Genomic DNA, 17,337 nt, shown 5'->3' with positions numbered 1-17,337 from the left:
AGTCACATGCTCGCTCTCTCTCTCTCCATCGAGGACGCGCACAGAAAACCTGGTGAACCCAGAGGAAACAAAACATGAAGTGTAGCCCAGCAAAATAGACCTTACAGGTTCTACAGAGTAGAGTGCTGTTTATGCCTCTTTTGGTTTTAATACTCCTTTCATGCTCCTTCATATTTGTAGTTGTTTTGATATTAAAAGCCTTGTTGTGTTCAGTGTCCCAGGATAAACGCTGCTGTGCTTTTACTTAGCAAACTGTTTTTTAACCAAAAATGCATAACATGACACACTATCGGAAATTGATTTCCCAACCCAAGTTCCCTCCTCATTAGATGTCCTCTCTGCTATATATATTGCCTAACAGCTATTTGCCCTCTTAGTTCGCACATATCGGTAGTTACATCTGGGAAATGACACATTTAAGCAAAGCTTTCGTCACGTCCCTGACTGTAGACTGGGTGGCACAACGCGTCAGTTCATGTGTCAGAGCTGCAGACTTTGACTTGAGAACAAACAAATACATGACCAGAGAAGCCACAAGTAGCTTCGCTATACCTTGTGGATTTATTTCTTTGGGCCTATAAAGCAGAATGTGACTCTTACACTACGCTAGTAGTAGCAGAAAGGTGACGTTATCTCTGCAATAGCAAACGTTTATTTTTGTAACATATTTATGGTGAGCAACATTATGAACAGCTATACAGGTCTTACAGAACGTTTCTTATGTCTTGGGAGCTCGATGATAGGAGTCTGTGCAACAACAACAACACTAACACAAGGATTTGAAAGAGAAATGTTGAGATGCACAAGAAAGATTGCATCGTTATTGTAGAGACGGTCATCGTCCGATTGGATTCTGGATCTTTGTGTTGATGCACAAAAAGCCCAACGAGTAACAACCATTAGGGTTTCTACAGAGAATCACTTCGGTGAGGTCTGTGTAGGTTTTTTTGCATCACTCCCACAGGCAGAGTCAAACGCCGATTCAATCAAGCAGTGAGGAGGCACTGCTGGCAGCCATCAGTACGTCTCAGTAATAGACGCTGAGACAAGGGTCCTCCATCTTTCCTCTCATCCAGACAGTACCTGAGGAAAGCTGCCAAAACAAACACTCAAGTCATTGAATCCAATCTCCCATTCTCTGTATCGAGCTCACCGCCTAGATTAGTATTAAATCCTTGAGGTCGATTACACTTTTAAAAAGTGTTTTAAAAACGTTGTGCTGTAAAAGCATAGCAGCACTGCTTCCAGTTTCAGATAATACTAAACTATATTCTATACTAATGTACAGTATATAGCCACACAGTCCTCAACAGGATATGGGGTTGAGAAGATAAACAGATGTAATGCGGAGCCTGAAGACTTCCTCTTGAAACTAACAGGAAGAGTTAATCTCCGTTCTAAAAGGTCAGCACAAGGAACACAATATACCTTTCAATGAAAATGTCTGTTTTCCCCTTGTTGTTGTCAGCAACAGCACACACCGTACAGTATTCACACTTCTTAAAGTTGCCCAAAAGCATAATTCTTGTGTCTTCCTGTTTCGATCAAAGGCAACGGTGATGACGCAGTGTGGTTTCCTGTTTAGTCTCCACAGGTTTGCAATGACAAAATGAAACATGGTGAACATTTTAAGATCTCTCTCCCTCCTCTTAATTTTAATATTTTCACATTGAGGGTGGTGTAAGTGTTCAGCAGGGAGAGTATTCAATAACTTTTATGGGATTTGCAAGTTTGAAAAATGCCCCTGTGTGAGCTCTCATTACCCAGGCAGTCTGCCCACGGACCTGGAAGCTTTCAAAGGCTCTGTTTGTTGAGAGAGAGAGAGAGAGAGAGAGAGAGAGAGAGAGAGAGAGAGAGAGAGAGAGAGAAAACTAGAGTGAAAAGGAGAGGAAGAGTGAAAAGGAGAGTGAAAAGGAGAGAGACAGAGAGAGAGAGAGAGAGAGAGAGAGAAAACTAGAGTGAAAAGGAGAGGAAGAGTGAAAAGGAGAGTGAAAAGGAGAGAGAGAGAGAGAGACAGAGCGAGAGAGAGAGAAAAAGAGAGAGTGAAAAGGAGAGGGAGAGAAAAAGGGAGAGAGAGAGTGAAAAGGAGAGAGCGAAAGAGAGAGAGAGAAAGAGAGAAAAAAAGGAGAGAGAGAGACAGAGAGAAAGAGAGAAAAGGAGATAGGGAGAGTGAAAAGGAGAGAGAGAGCGAGAGAGAGAAAACTAGAGTGAAAAGGAGAGGAAGAGTGAAAAGGAGAGTGTAAAGGAGAGAGAGAGAGAGAGAGACAGAGCGAGAGAGAGAAAAAGAGAGAGAGTGAAAAGGAGAGGGAGAGAGAAAGAGAGAGAGAGAGACAGAGCGAGAGAGAGAAAAAGAGAGAGAGTGAAAAGGAGAGAGAGAGAGAGAGAGAGAGAGAGAGAGAGAGAGAGAGAGAGGAGAGAGAGAGAGAGAGAGAGAGAGAGAGAGTGTGCGTGTCTTTCTGTGTGTAAGTAGACAGCAGCTCACTGGATGATTACGGTTACTCTTGAGAAACCTTCAGACGCACCAAGACTCACTTGAATTGGCAAACACCACACGAGCACTGCTCCTCTGGCCTGACAACTGTGTGGTGAAATCTCAAAAGTTTTGGACGTCTGAGTCGGCGTGAATCACCGCAGAGCTTTTTCACCTCAGATGAAACGTTGCATAATCCTCAACATGCCCGGTTTATTCAACTACATGGAGAATCACTGAGACCCATGCCAAGTTCTTCTTACGGAGTTTGACCTATAAACACAAAATAAACGTCACCTATTATCTGCAGCTACTTAGACAGATCACCCCTGTAGTGTGGGTCAGGTTTTCCACAGTGGGGTCACATCATTGAGAAACTATTCCATCCGCTCACTCAGTTTAACTTTTCTGGGAATCTCTGGCCGGCTGGCTCACTCTTTCTTCCTTTTCTCTAGACAGTGTTAGAGCAAAAATAAAACACAAACTATGGCATTGTGCTCATGAAAGTACTTTTCTTTTTTTTTCCCATTTGAAGTTACTGGAAGTGAAATCATCCAGAGCTAAATGTACAATAAACTTCTGAGGCTGTACACCTTTGTCAAACACGTTTACAACATACCAACATGTCAAATGCACCGTTTCCACACAGACACTTTAAAACTAAATGTCACGTTTGAGGAGATGATCACATGCCACTCTTTTGGGGGGAATTACAGGAATGCGTAAGAGTTCATCAGGTGCAGCCCCGGCTCTCGTTGACTTACTCCTTGGCAATTTTGCACCTTTGTGTCTCTGGGGAATGTGACAGCATCGTACTGCGAGTACCACTGGGAACCGTCTTAGAAAAAAAAGCCACAGAGAAGAGAGTGCAGGATGATTGGCGGGTCCACGAGGAGACCCTCAGCTCTCCTGCAGTTCAGGCGAGGTGTAGGAGAAGTTCCGGAACTCGTCCTGATTGACGGAGGGGATCAGCGGGTCGTCAATGGGCGTCAGGGTGGGCTCTTCCTGAGTAAAATCTGGGTCAAAGTTGTTGACGTCTTCTGGTGTTTTCTGGAGGGGAACAATAAAGAATTATCCATCAGCAGCAAGATTTTATTTTATTTTTTTTTTAAATCACGCCATGGATAAAATCATTCGTGTCGCTTACGATCCTGGGCTTGAAAGGTGGCTCCATTTCTCTACGATTCAGCTTCTCCCAATCGATACCAGTGAAGAAGGCGTGGCTGGTCACAGCGCTCTCTCCGGCCTCCGAGGCCACACAGCCCAGACGCCGGGCCGGGTTTTTGGTCAAGAGCTGTGAAAAAAACAAAAAACGGTGGATGACTTCAGAGAGATTAAATACGAAAAATGTGTTATTTATCAAGAGAAGATAACACAATAGTAGCAACAAGGTAGATAGTAGCAACAAGGTAGGATCAAGCTGTTTGGAATTCATGATCCGTACATAGTGAGGAAATACGACATGTTATTCAACTAGATCAGACCAGATTTGTTTGGGAGTAAAGCCAAACTGGACTCCAGCCACTATGACATCCAGGCAATCCCCGCCTCCCAACCTACTCAAAACAAACACACCCTGACCTGTCTCTGGCCCATCCCAAAACGCTATCGTTGAAGAAAGTTCAGCAGGGTTCAATCAAGTGCAACTAAGGTGTCTCAACTTCCTGGTGTTGTTGTACCCAATAAAAAAAATTAAAAAAATAGAAGCGCGTTTTACTTTGTTTCAACTTGCCTCTGGGACGAAAACTGAAAACACATAAGTGTTTTGGAGAGCTCTCTCTTGGCCGAGGAGTCTGTGCTCACCTGAGGGGCTGGCGGTGACATTCAGACTAGGCTGCGGCTAACTGACGGGCCGCCGTCTCCACAGCGACAGTGGCCAGATTAACCCGAAGTCATTGGAGAGAGATCAATAGGTCTTCGCTGTGTCAGTTTCAAGACACCATTAACTGACAATGGCCTAACTGACACCACATGCCTCAGACAAACTAAAGTTCACAGAGAAAGAGAAAGGGAAATAAGAGAGACGTGGCTGCAGATGAAGAGGAACTAAAGAGGAGATGAGGCGATAAAGAGGCGGGGTTGAACATAAAACACTACAATTTACAGCTTTCTTAATTTCTGCAAGACCAGCATCATCAACTTGCAGAGACTTGAATCCTGCACATAAACATGACATAAAGACGTCTTTTTTTTGGGGGAGGAAACATAGGTTCATGTTTATGTAGTCACCTGCAAGCACAACTTTGATGACTTGGTTTGTAGTTAATGGGTTAAAATATACATATATTTTTTTTTTTTTAAAACACAGCAGTACACCAGTGAAGTGGAAATAATGAGAGTTAGACAGACAAGCAGGGGTCAATCGGTTGAGGAGCTTACAGACCACACGACTTAAGAAAACATTTTGTACCGAGTTTGGTGCCATCTTTCCATGGCTACACGTACCAGACCTGCCATGTCAGCACTACCTCATGAAGAGGCCATTCTCCACGACACCAGCAGAAAGACATGCTGAAACTCTTGGTTGATTGTTCAATTAGTCAACTGGCAGAAAATGTATACATTTTATTTAACAATTTTTCATCTGTAAACCAAAATATGAGTTATTTGCTGCTTCCAGCGTCTGTAATGTCTTTAAACAAACCACTAAAACAAACTTCAGTTGTTATTTAAAAGAGTAATTATTTACTCAATTGAACCTCATGATCTTGCTTATTTTGGAACAAGGAGAACTTTGCGACGGATCAACCCTCAGTATAAATAGTGCAGCAGTGTTCAAATCCAATCACACCAACAAGCACCTTTACAGAACATGTGACAGTGGCAGCAGCGACACAAAGCGCCGGGGGAGGTCGGTCCGATGCTTCCTGAAGCATGTTGGAATGACAACAAGGATAAGAGGAGAACTGGGCGCAAAGAAGGAGGGGGGGGGGGGCGCCGTCGTATTTATAGCTTGTGTGGTGCGACCGGGCAGCGGACCATGCCTTAATATAGTTATGTAAGAGACCCGGGCCAAACAGCTGTCTGGCAAAGCTCCACGGTCACTCTGCAGTCAGAGGGTGTCAGTCGGTCTGAAGGACAACAAATAAACCAACCTTGATCACAGAAATATCATGTTACACCGTCCAGGAATGCAGGTACACAACCTATTGGCTTCTCCACAGTGCTGTTGACTAGGCCAGTCAGTTTTTGAGTATTAAAAAAAAAAGCTTCATAAACATTTCCTGCGAGAGGAGGGTAAATGTCTGCCAAACGACAAAAGTCGTCCGGCTTTATCCAATCATGCAACTTCTACAAGTCGATGAACCACTTTTAAAGACGCAAAGACTTACAGCTTTGAGTATGTTCACCGCCTCCGCGCTCAGCCAAGACGCATAAACAATGTCTTCGTTGAGGATGGATTCGAAGAGGTCATCTTCATTTTCGGCCTCAAAGGGAGCGTGTCCCGACAGCATCTCATAGAGGAGCACCCCGAGAGCCCACCAGTCAACCGAGGGCCCGTACAGCATCTCCTGCAGGATCTGTGGAAACACCGGAATACCGTTAAAGTCAACCGGCGCAGCACAGAGCGCATTACAGCAAACCACTTCACGAGGTTCAGTCAGTGGACGTGTTGGATTTGTGCGTTGCCACTGAGGCTACACTGAGGAGCAAGTGTTGAGGACAACAAAGAAGCCGTTCATGAATCCAGACACACTCAGCTTCGGTCAGAGAAATGTCTCTCAAACGTGAGGACACACTTTTAATCCCTCGTTATGAAAACCAAGCGCGTCTGTAAAAGTGCGTTCTGATGAGGAGATCAGGCCTTTCACAAGCTGACCTCACAGCTTCCAGTAAGTCAGGAGGGAGCTACGGGCAGCGACCGCAGTGTTTGTGTATCGTGAAGGTGGTGTGATGGAGACAGGATGGGACTTGGAACGGCATCATGTGAACTCAGAAGACCTGGTGCTGCAGGAGGCTAAATGTGTTTGAATTTACGCTTTGCTGGATTCTGCCGACGTTAAAACTGAAATATATTTTTTTTAAAAACGGCACCAGAATATATGAAAATCTGTATCCCAGGTGTGGTGGATAAAGTATCCACATATATCTGTCATTATTAGTAGTTATGGGTCTCAAACTGCGTGTGTTTGAAGTTAAGTTATCTTAAAGCTAGTGATGTTTGCTCAAGTGTAGAAACTGACCTCGGGGGCGATGTAATCCGGGGTCCCACAGAAAGTTGCTGTTGCGGCGCCTTCAAATATGCCCTCTTTGCACATGCCAAAGTCCGCCAGCTTACAGTGACCGTCTTTGTCCAGAAGAACGTTGTCCAACTTTAGATCCCTGAAAGACAAAACGCAGAAAGAAAAAGAATATTAGTCATTTGGTTTTTTTTGGGACCATTGTTATCCAGCAGAAATAAAATCAAAACACCAAAATGCACTCGACTCCAACATATTCTTACATCAGATGTAATCAGATGCACTGGAAGTAGATGAAGATAAAGTGATATTGTGTTGTTGATTCATTTTGGAATTTGGAACACCTATATTTTGGGGGGTTATCAATGTTGGTTTGGAGGTCTATGAATAAAATGTACTTAATTTAACCACAGAAATGAATCGTTTTGTCTCATATCTCAACATTAATTGAAAATAAGATGTATTGTCATATTAGTGGCGGTCTCTTCTCCAGTGCCGTCTCCCTAACCACACGGTGAAGAAGACCTCCTCTGTGTCCATGAGAGTGAGATTAAACCTTCTAAACGTGGGCTCTGAAGTCGAGCCCTAATCTGCGATAAAGGTGACCCAATTCAAGACCACGGTCATTTCACAGACACCGTCTGAAGCTGGATAGAAGACACTGAGTTACAACACGGGCTGATGCTAAAGACAACTCACAACATTTGAGAGATGCATACAACTTAAAAAAAAAAAAAAAAAAAAAAAAAAAAAGAACAGATACAGTGACACTGACCTTCTGAATGATATACAAATAAACAGGCAGCCTGCTGGTCAAGCAACACTGGTTTGGTTGGATTAATCCGGTTTGCTCTTCTCTAACCTAAGCCGATTGTGTAACAGTGACTCAGATGTTCACGGTGTCCCTCACAGCCTTACAAAACAGGCCAAAAGAGCGCAACCCTGACGCTAACACAACAAGACCACAGTAAGAGCATGTAAGCGCTTAGGACGGTACAAAACAATGTCGTTTCAGCGCGTGTCTGTGATATATGGGCAGTTCTGCTCAGTTCATTTTCACACTTCAAGTACCATCGGTGTGAATATTTCAGTATGAATGTTGTTCCACTGACAAATTAATCCCTAGCCCATTCCGGTTTCACTACCACGCTCTCGTCACGTGTCACCATGCAACGAGCGCTCCTGTTCTCCGTCACCCACGCACCTCGACGCGCCGGAGGAAAGAACCCGATTTAACTTGAGCCTCTTTCTCTAGGAAGTGGGTCAGTCAGGCAGATCGGTGTCCACAGTAAGAACGTGTACAGCGCTGAGGTCAACTCACTGGGTACGAGACGGAGTTGCACTAATAGAAAGAATTTCCAAAGAAGAGGAAAAAAAAAAAGGAGGTCTGACAAACACCGTGACGCACGCACCGTTTACAGCGTGACAGCACATCTGGACAAGCTGTCAGGCCTTCTGACGTCTATACAAATACACAACTTGAGCTCATACCACTGGGATACTAGTTACAACTTAGCAGTGCCTTGATAAACAAGATGAACTGAAATGATTGCATTTTTTAAATCCATTCTTTACCAGTTTCACAAAGGCAGTGTGTATTGCTTCACGCCAAGCTAGAAGAGGTTATATCTAGTTAAGAATATTACACAATCGTATTTTAAGGAGGCGGCATGAGCTCCGCTGGTCTCACCCTGGGCCTGATGTGCGAGCTGCTCTTCGGCTTGTTATTTTAGGTGTTGCATGCAAACTGTGTGTGGCCACTTAAGCTACAGTCATGCTATGTGGTGCAGGACGTCACAGAACACTTGGACCACTAAATATAACTCAGGATTTAGCTCACACGATGCCACCTTTCTTGTCGACGAGCACGAGCTCTGCCACTCGACAACAGCATTTTAAAAAAAAGGTCTCAAAGCACACACTCACATGTCTGGTGCTGCAATACGAGCGTGTGTCATAAAAAAACAACATTAAAGTATGTCTGTTGTTACACTGTGCTTGTCATTATAGGGCACGAGCCTCGAGGAAAATACAGGCGACACAGATTTAACGGTGAACATTTGGAAGCACGGTCCAAGTGTTTGGCTGCGACGCACTGTGCTGCAGGAGCTGCCTGGAGAATAAACTCATTAAAGGGATAACAATAGTGTGAGAGGAGGCCGCGGTGAAACCACAGGGGGCAAACTCTGTGTGATGGATGAGTTCAAAAACTGCAGCGATGTTTCAACTCAAACGGGGAAATAATGTCTGGACAAAAACATGGAACACATCCATCTTAAAATCCCAGAGATTTAGTGTTTCACTCCCATGAATTCTTGATGCAACAGATGACAGAACACAGTATCCTGAATGAAGTCCTTCATACGGGTCAACATATCTAGTTAAGATGTAGACCTGGACTGCAAAGCCCATCGCTGTTTGAGTTCCCTGAGTCGGACCTGTAGAGGATGCCTTTGCTGTGCAGGAACATGAGAGCGGAGGTGATCTCTGCCGTGTAGAAACGTGCTCGAGGCTCTTCAAACTTCCTGGACTTCTGGATGTGGAACATAAGATCGCCGCCGTTCACAAACTCCATCACAAAGAAGAGACGGTCCTGCGAAAGAGAGAGAGCGAATGAGATGTAAACATTAAGACTCCTCGTCATTATTCAGTTCAAGAACCCCCACGACCGCGGTCACGCCGAGATCCAGTCTGCGTCTCGTTAATTTCACAAATGTCTGTTTTAATGAATTCCTGTGCAACTAACTGACGCCGAAAGTCAATGGGGCAAAAAGAATTCTGATCAAACCCATACATCTCTCTCTCTCTCTCTCTCATTACAGGCTACGGTCGATATGTAATCTAGAAAATGAAGACCTGGGGGGGGGGAATAAACGCCGCAGGAGAACGTGACGCAGAGATCTGCTCCTGAAGCTTCCTGAAGGAGATCAGGACATTCAGCCACAGCTGACTCCGCTTCACTGCTCTGCTGTTTAGAGTGGTCTGGTATTGACCCGGAGATGTAGAACGTTTAATAGCGCTGCGCAAGTAAAGCAGGCCGGACTGTGTGTGGTGTAGCCGTGAAGAAAGAGAAGAGTGTCTTGTGTTGTTCATCTCTACTGAGTAGTATAAATATAAAGTGCAAGTACCATCTCTTCTACTTGAACATTAAAATAACCACAGATGCCATTTCCTGTGTGAGTGTGCATTTTAAATGTAAAGCTAACTGCCTCTTGTATTTTTCCAGAGTTAACTTCTACGAATGCATTTTTGCGAGAACTTCTCCAAACCTCCGTCGGCTTGATGAGCTGCACGTCTGGCAATGCGGGACGAGATTTAATTAGCTTTTTAATGCTCAAGATGAGAAGATGACGATGATGAATTGCTGCGTTGAAAGACAATTTGCCGAGGACACAACATTTGGTAAAATGTGCCCACAGACGCAACCCATTCCCCTTACTCATCCCCACCTCCCGTTAATCATAGTGAGGTGCTCAGAAGAAGGACAAGGAGACATCTAAAAGTAAAGCTGTGCAGCGGAACAAAGGCCATTCTGTGGTTGTGTGTGGGTCTGAATGAGTCCGTTCATGTTGTGCTGCTCTATTCTGATCCCACGTGAAGTAGGTCAGCGGCGATTCAAACAATGAAAGCAGATTAGCAGCGTCCCGTCTGCTGGGAGGAGCGGCTCAGCCTCACCGCCTTCTCAGGCGCAAACAACGGAAAACTGCTGCCACCTGCTGACCGATGTACGCATTACAACGCCCGTGTCCTCATCACACACTTAATTAATTCATGATATTTCACTCAAGTGAATCCCGTGCTATTTACTAACACGTACAATATGTATTTATTTATTGTATTTACATGAATGTAATGATATGATAAGCAAGGCTGTAGGAGTGAAACTATGACACATGAAGACCACCAACGTGTTATTAAAAAAGTGCTATACTGAAAAGTAACATATAATCTGTCATACTAGTTATTTAAACTGAATTAAAATGATTTTGTGCAAATTAACTACCATCAAAATACCTCAAAAGACAAGAAATACTGTGTATTACTGCAAAGTTGCACAATCTTTGTTGCACGGTGCTCTTTTCAAGGAGCAACACTCTGTACTGACCGGCGTCTGGAAGCAGCAGTACAGCTGCGTGAGGTAGGGGTGACAGCGGGCCAGCGACAGCACCCTCTTTTCCGTCATGGTACACTCCACATCGTCGTCCTGCAAAATGATGTCCTTCTTCAACACCTTCACCGCAAACACCTGATCTTTGCCGTTTAGTCTCGCCAGCATCACCTGCAGATACGACAACATACACAAGAGTAGGAACGGTGAGAATTCACACGGTCTTTTTCTTCCAAATTCAGCGTCACCTTGATGCAAATCCTATCAGAATATGAGCTCCATCTATTTAAGTGAATGTATTCTAGTACTGGAAATACCAACTGATATGCTTCATGCTACAGAATCTTTGCCTCTTGACCATATTCCCCACATTCTCATCATCCTCTTATGTCATTCCCACCTTGCCAAAACTGCCCTTGCCGAGGACTTGAAGGAAGGTGAAGTCTTCGATGCCCAGTCGAGGAGTCTGCTGCTGGGTGCTCTCGCTCCTCTCAGCGGGGGCACTCATCTGACCTGCACTTCTGGCCTGTGCAAAAGTACGTACATTTAACACCGCTCGTAAAAAAAAACACAGTACTGAGCCAAAAATTAAGTGAAAGGAACACCGATTGGACTCGGCCTTTTGTACCACTGAGTTGCGTTTAGAGAGTCCTCCGGCCTGCAGGCCCATCTCTGCCAGCCGACTGGCCAGTTCCACACTGTTGACCCCACAGTTGGGAGCGACGTTGCCTTTGCAGCGGATGTGAACATTCATTTTACAGACTGAAAGAGAGAAGCCACACAGAGAAGAACAGGAACACTCAATAACAAGACAAATTAGGAGATTTGAGATTGGATTTTGAGAGACCGGCGTCGACGAAGACGTCTTACTTTTACAGTGCAGCCCCTGCCGGACTATTCCCCACAGCAGGGAGCCACAGTGGTCGCAGAAGGTGGGCGTTTTGTAGTTGTGGGTGTTGAACATGTGGGGGACGTTGATGCTGAAGCCTTGGGTTACGGGCTGTGGAGAGAAGACGTACCGTAAACTAACCACCGAGCGCAATGCTAAAAATGTTTCTGTACGTTCCTATTTTTGTCATAGTCCTTTCTGTTTATTGCTGCATTTGCTTCTTTCGGAATTTTCCAATGGAAGAGAAACTTGTAAAGATCAGCAAAAAAATATCGTTAAGTGCTAAAACGAGCACAGATGTATTTATAGAAACGTGTGAAAATGATACGGCAAGCATGCGTGGAGAAGTATAACGTTCTAGCCCAGTGACCATCTCGACACAGAAACAGGAACCTCTGCATTGTGCGTGTTACTGCAGGTGTTAATCAGGGCTGTGTGTGTGTGTGTGTGTGTGTGTGTGTGTGTGTGTGTGTGTGTGTGTGTGTAGGAGGAGGGGGCTGCAGAAGGGCTGCTATCTTTTGCACATCCTGTTTTACACACAAACTGCTTGAGCGGTGAGAAAACGACAAGCAGACGACAGACTCGAGCGCCTGAAGCCGGAGCGCCGCCTCTCCTCGGACAGTCGAGCTGCTCTTACCTGCTCTTTCGTTGGGTTCTTCATGCGCGGACACACGGTGACGACGTGCTGGTGGCATCGTTTGTGAACCACACAGGTGCACACTGGAGAAAGCAGCAGCTCAGTGTCAAACTCGTGTCTGAATGTTTGAGTAACTGTGTCGGAAAGAGAGAAATAAGGTCTGCTCACCTTGGCACTGGTAACCCTGCTTTCCAAAAACACCCCTACAAGAACAAGAGACAGGCACAGGATCAGAGCCGGTTTACAGAGCACACAGGTAACGCCGATTGGTCGTGGCTCGACTCTCTCACCAGATGAACTCTCTGCAGTGGAAACAGAAGGTGGGCTGACGGAGGAACGTGGACATGAACTTGTGTCCGTTCACCTGGTGGATCTTCCGTTTCAGGGCCCCCTGTCTCTTCCTGGTAAACTGCTTGTAGCTCTTCACTATGGCGTCATCTGACAAACATAAAAAGAGAGCCAACGTTTGAGTGAAAACGCAGAAATCCATACACTAATTCCTACATATGCTATAAAGTCCTCCATGTCGTCCAACTCTCACCGATATGAGACACGGAGCAGACAATGAAGAGAACACAGATGGAATAAAAGACAACAGAGATCGTATCCTGCAAATTGATGTGCACATGGTATTATCTTTGTGCACATGGTATTATCTTTGTGCACATGGTATTATCTTTGTGCACATGGTATTATCTTTGTGCACATCGTATTATCTTTGTGCACATTTGTTTGGCTCTATGTCATGTAGCTCGAGATAAATGTAGTCGAGCTATTTGTGAGATGGAAAACCACGCATGCATTACAGAAGCCCCCCCCCCCCCCCCCCCCCCCCCCTGCAAACAAGCACTGTGGTAGAGGTGTGGGGAGGAGACATTCTTAATACAGTGTACGCTGAAACTAAACTCTATCTTTTATTAATAGAGATCTTTGTTTTCTTCAAACGTTTGCATGAGAATGGAGTTTAAAGTGATTATTATAGACTAAGGCAGCACAATGATGACATATTATTTATCAACCTTTAGTGGACTCGGCTCTACTGTTCACTGACTGTTGCGTTCAGAACGAGCTCGTTCTTTGTCGTACATTTGGCAGCCGGCTCTTCGCTGCACCTGGACTGCCTGAGTCTAAGCTGTGAACGAATGCATTTGGAATGCATTTCATCGGTAAATGAAATGTCAGTGCTTCATGAGGCACGATGGCAGCAGATTGAAATAAAAGGGGAACATAACGGAGGCCCGGGAGCCACCAGCTGAACGGACTTCTGCTTCAAAAGTCCTGCAAGGTCACTTCCTGCTGGTGTTATTTAAAGAAAAAAAAGTTACATCTACATCGGTTAAAAGATCACAGTCATAATAGACGTCCTCTCATCACAGCGACACCGATCATACAAAACACATGCACGCCTATTCTCAGAGCCTCTATAATTACACCGTTGCACTCTGGGTAATCGATGGCTCACAGATACCTATTCAAAACAGTCGGCCGTGTTTCGCAGAACAGAAGTGACTAACTGAGTCGGTATGAACGGTTACCGCTGTTCAAAGACTGTGTGTAAAAGCAGGAGGAGGAGGAGGAGGAGGAGGAGAAACCTTACCGTCAGTGAAGGATCCAGTGAGCGTAATATGAATGTAAACCTTGCCCTCTGGCTCCAAGTCCATCTGCAGATACAAAAACTCACAATTACATGTGTGCACACACTCAAACAGCTCAACAGAAACAACACGGACAGATTCATTCAGACCGATTCATTAGGAATACTATGTGACCAAAACTCCCCTGTATGAAACAAAAAAGGAAAACCAGACATATGGCCCACTTTTGAAATGATAAAACTAAGAATCATTGGTGGTTTAGTTAGAATAACTGGGTTAAAGCGTACGAGAGGGAATGTGACATTTCTCCATAGGAAGAATGGAGCGACGTAACTCCAATGTTTTGCATTCTTCACTGCATACTGACATACTGTCTGAGGAATGTGGACACAGTGCGTCTCAAAGACAGAGAAGCAGGTCAGGCAGGTCGGGCTTGTTGCAGAGGTTGTGGCGACCCGACGCCATGACGTTAAAAAAAAAAAAAAAAAAAAGGCTCCGCGTACAGAAGAGGACCTTCTCAGCGTCGGGGCAGACAGAACGAGATACTTTCTGCAGAAACCGCTGAGTGGAAACTTAGGTCACTGTGCACTTAAATAAAGATCTGTTCTATTTATACTGCACACACACCCCCGCATGGAAAATTCTTTCTCCCCACAAAACAGTGACACATTAGGTGAAAATTGTGGCGACTCAAAATCGGCAAATTCACAGTTTATTTCACTTCATCTCTTCTGGTTTGGTTTTTGTTCACCTACTCATATCCTGTCTCTTAACTCGCTGTCTAGACAGTAGGTTTGACTTGTCCACTGTGAAGACTTCCTCTATGTGTTTCTATGTATCTTTTCCTCCCTTTTTTTTTTTTTTTTGCTCAGTCTGGCCGAGCGCTAGGAACGAGCTAAAGAGCTGCAACGCATTCCTGAGACGTGTCTCTCTGTCGGTGAAACAGCTCAGCTCTACGAAAAGGAATAAAAAAAAAAAGGACAGTTTCACCGTTTTTCAAGGCTCTCTTAAAACAATATCTCTATGTCCATATGTCCATATGTCCATAGGAAGAGCTACTGGTTCCTCAAATTGGCTACTGGCTTTGACTTAAGAATGTTTTTTTCAGCACAGAACGATGACTGTGAAGTTTGTCCTCCATCACTTCCATTTATTTCCACTTTAGAAAGAGACAGGAGGAACAATTACAGTGATCAATAACTCTTTTAATCCACATAGGCGTATGGATATGAGCGTTGTACTGAGACGTCTCGTAAATGACGGTGGAGCAGATGATGCTCTGATCTAGAAGAGAGGCGGGTGAAGGCAGCGCGAGGCTGTAGATTAAAAGCAGAACACTAAATGCCGCATCATAAAAAGGAGGAAGTTGGGGATGGGGCCCGTTTCAGTCAAGCAAGCAGAACACTTTGCTTCAGGGCCCACATTTAACCTACTTTCAGTTTGATTGAATCTCAGGAGGGGCTTGACTACTTCAAGCCTGATGAACAACTGCAACAATACCGATTATTGACAACATCTTGTGAAACTAAAGAGCTCAGAAAGGGAGTCAAAGATGTCACAATGCAGTGCCACGCGGCGTCAGCGGGTGGGAGGCAAAGGAAACCGGCCTTGTGAGTCTAAATGTCACACGGTGAATGTCTCAGACGCGTGACGTCAGTCCTGACATCGTGTTAACAGAAGTTAAAAGCAGGAGATGAGTAACTCCGGTTTAAGCCTGAGACTGGACCGTGTGCACAGGAGGGGAGAACAGAGACATTTTGGGGGGGGGGGGGGGGGGGATATCCGATAAGAGAGAGAGAGAGAGAGAGTGTTTTCACGGTGAGCCCTGTGAGCTGAGATCAGACGGAGGTAAACAGCAGCGTGGGCGTGTGGAGGCTTGTGGCTCGGTCTCTGCTGCCGCACATGTGAACCAAACCAGTCACAGTTCAGATCGAACAGATAACAACTTCAGGCCTGTGTCTTGAAGTGACAACTTCAAGACACAGGCCTGGGGGGCGGGGGGGGGGGTCTTGGTGAAGATGTGTGCAAAAGCTCATTGATTTGTCTTTTCATGCTGCTTATGCATCTTCCATGAGGATATTCATTTCTCATCGCTTTTACACACATTTTTAAACGCATGTTAACGTGCAGAAGCTTGGTTGCCTCCAATATTAGTCGACATCACTATTTATGTGCATCCTATTTGTATCAATTTGCTTATATTTGCATGTTTTACTTTCCTTCTTATCTCTCTTGTACTTTGTTCTGTTGCTCCAAAGTGTAATCATGGCGATGTGTCCTGAACGCTCTGCAGTGCACCGTACTTTGTTTGTTTGTTTGTTGACGTGCTCGGTTGAAGTCATGAACCTGCCGCCGGGCCCACACCGTGCTGCACAGTCGACGTAAAGGTGAGCGCTGTCTGGACGGTCAGGGAGGTCTGCTGGTTGCTCGCGTTTGTACGTATAAAGTTGTGACGTTGAAGCAGTTGTTCGATACAAAAACATGCTTAATTGACAAAAGCTGTGTTGGCTGAAGGAGAACGTGACGGGACTGTTTGTGGTACGTGGTCGATACCGCCCGAGTCCGCTCCGGGCCCGAACAGGCTCAGGTTACATTCACCAAGACCTGCAGTGGCTTATAGTCCTAGACGGACGAAGACAGGGAAGAGGAGGGGAACTCCAGTTGAAGACGCAACTTGATGCTTATGTACTGGAGGAGAGTGGGACTAACGAGATACTCTACATAAGGCGTTTAATCTGAGTCTCATGAACAAAGTGTGGGGGGTTTTATCACCACACATTCATTTGAACAGGCAGGTCAAACGCTGCGCATCATGGGGTGATGTGTGTGTGTGTGTGTGTGTGTGTGTGTGTGTGTGTGTGTGTGTGTGTGTGTGTGTGTGTGTGTGTGTGTGCAACTCTACATTGTGGTATCTGTAAGCAGAATTAACACCTTTGCAACAGCAGTGGAGTGCGTGGTTTCAGACCACACGGCTTCTAAGCCAACAGGTGCAAAAAAAACAAAAAACAGGAGGGGACCCTGTCCGATGCGTACGGTGCCAGACTGAGACACGTGTGTGTGTGTGTGTGTGTGTGTGTGTGTGTGTGTGTGGTGGTGGTGGTGGTGGTGGTGGTGGGGGGGGGGGGCAATGGTTCTCAACACCTGTTCTTAAATACTGTTCAGCAAAGCTCTCATTGGGAAAAACTACAATACCCTCGAGTAGAGTTCCAGCATACAAGTACTGCTTGGTTTCTGTTTTCTGGTCGGGGCGGTCGGATCAAAACCCATAAGTATTATTAATAAGCTGCATTAATCAGAGATGGACTTCTCTCGGACCGAGTGAACCTGCTTGCAGATCCATTTCACAGGGAGTGAAAATCTGACTTCGTTAAAGTTAAAAGTACAAATATAAAAGTGCTCATCCTGCAGAATGGCACATGTTACGTCACATTACATCTGAATCTGCAAAGTGAACTAA

At 45.1% G+C, this 17,337-nt stretch overlaps 1 protein-coding gene and 1 long non-coding RNA gene across 2 annotated transcripts; both read right to left on the bottom strand.

Annotated features, from left to right (window-relative positions):
* Positions 1-523: 523 nt before the first annotated feature.
* Positions 524-2,407, bottom strand: LOC137884488 (uncharacterized). Its single transcript, XR_011104745.1, has 2 exons — positions 1,429-2,407; positions 524-1,093 (listed from the first exon to the last, which is right to left on the bottom strand). It is a non-coding gene; the product is annotated as an uncharacterized lncRNA (long non-coding RNA).
* A 653-nt stretch (positions 2,408-3,060) lies between these two features.
* On the bottom strand, positions 3,061-13,992 carry prkcha (protein kinase C, eta, a). Its single transcript, XM_068726268.1, has 13 exons — positions 13,883-13,992; positions 12,576-12,723; positions 12,454-12,488; positions 12,286-12,368; positions 11,630-11,759; positions 11,388-11,521; positions 11,160-11,285; positions 10,757-10,930; positions 9,090-9,244; positions 6,655-6,793; positions 5,803-5,991; positions 3,618-3,764; positions 3,061-3,520 (listed from the first exon to the last, which is right to left on the bottom strand). Exons 1-13 carry the CDS (start codon positions 13,944-13,946, stop codon positions 3,371-3,373), a joined length of 1,674 nt encoding a protein of 557 aa, XP_068582369.1. The 5' UTR covers positions 13,947-13,992; the 3' UTR covers positions 3,061-3,370.
* Positions 13,993-17,337: the final 3,345 nt, after the last annotated feature.

Source organism: Cebidichthys violaceus, unplaced genomic scaffold (genome assembly GCF_023349555.1).
Source record: "Cebidichthys violaceus isolate CVI_PGR_0920_01 unplaced genomic scaffold, fCebVio1.0.p SCAF_39, whole genome shotgun sequence".
NCBI lineage: Eukaryota > Metazoa > Chordata > Actinopteri > Perciformes > Stichaeidae > Cebidichthys > Cebidichthys violaceus.
Note: the sequence above shows the minus strand (reverse complement) of the source record. Positions and strands in the feature narration are given on the sequence as shown.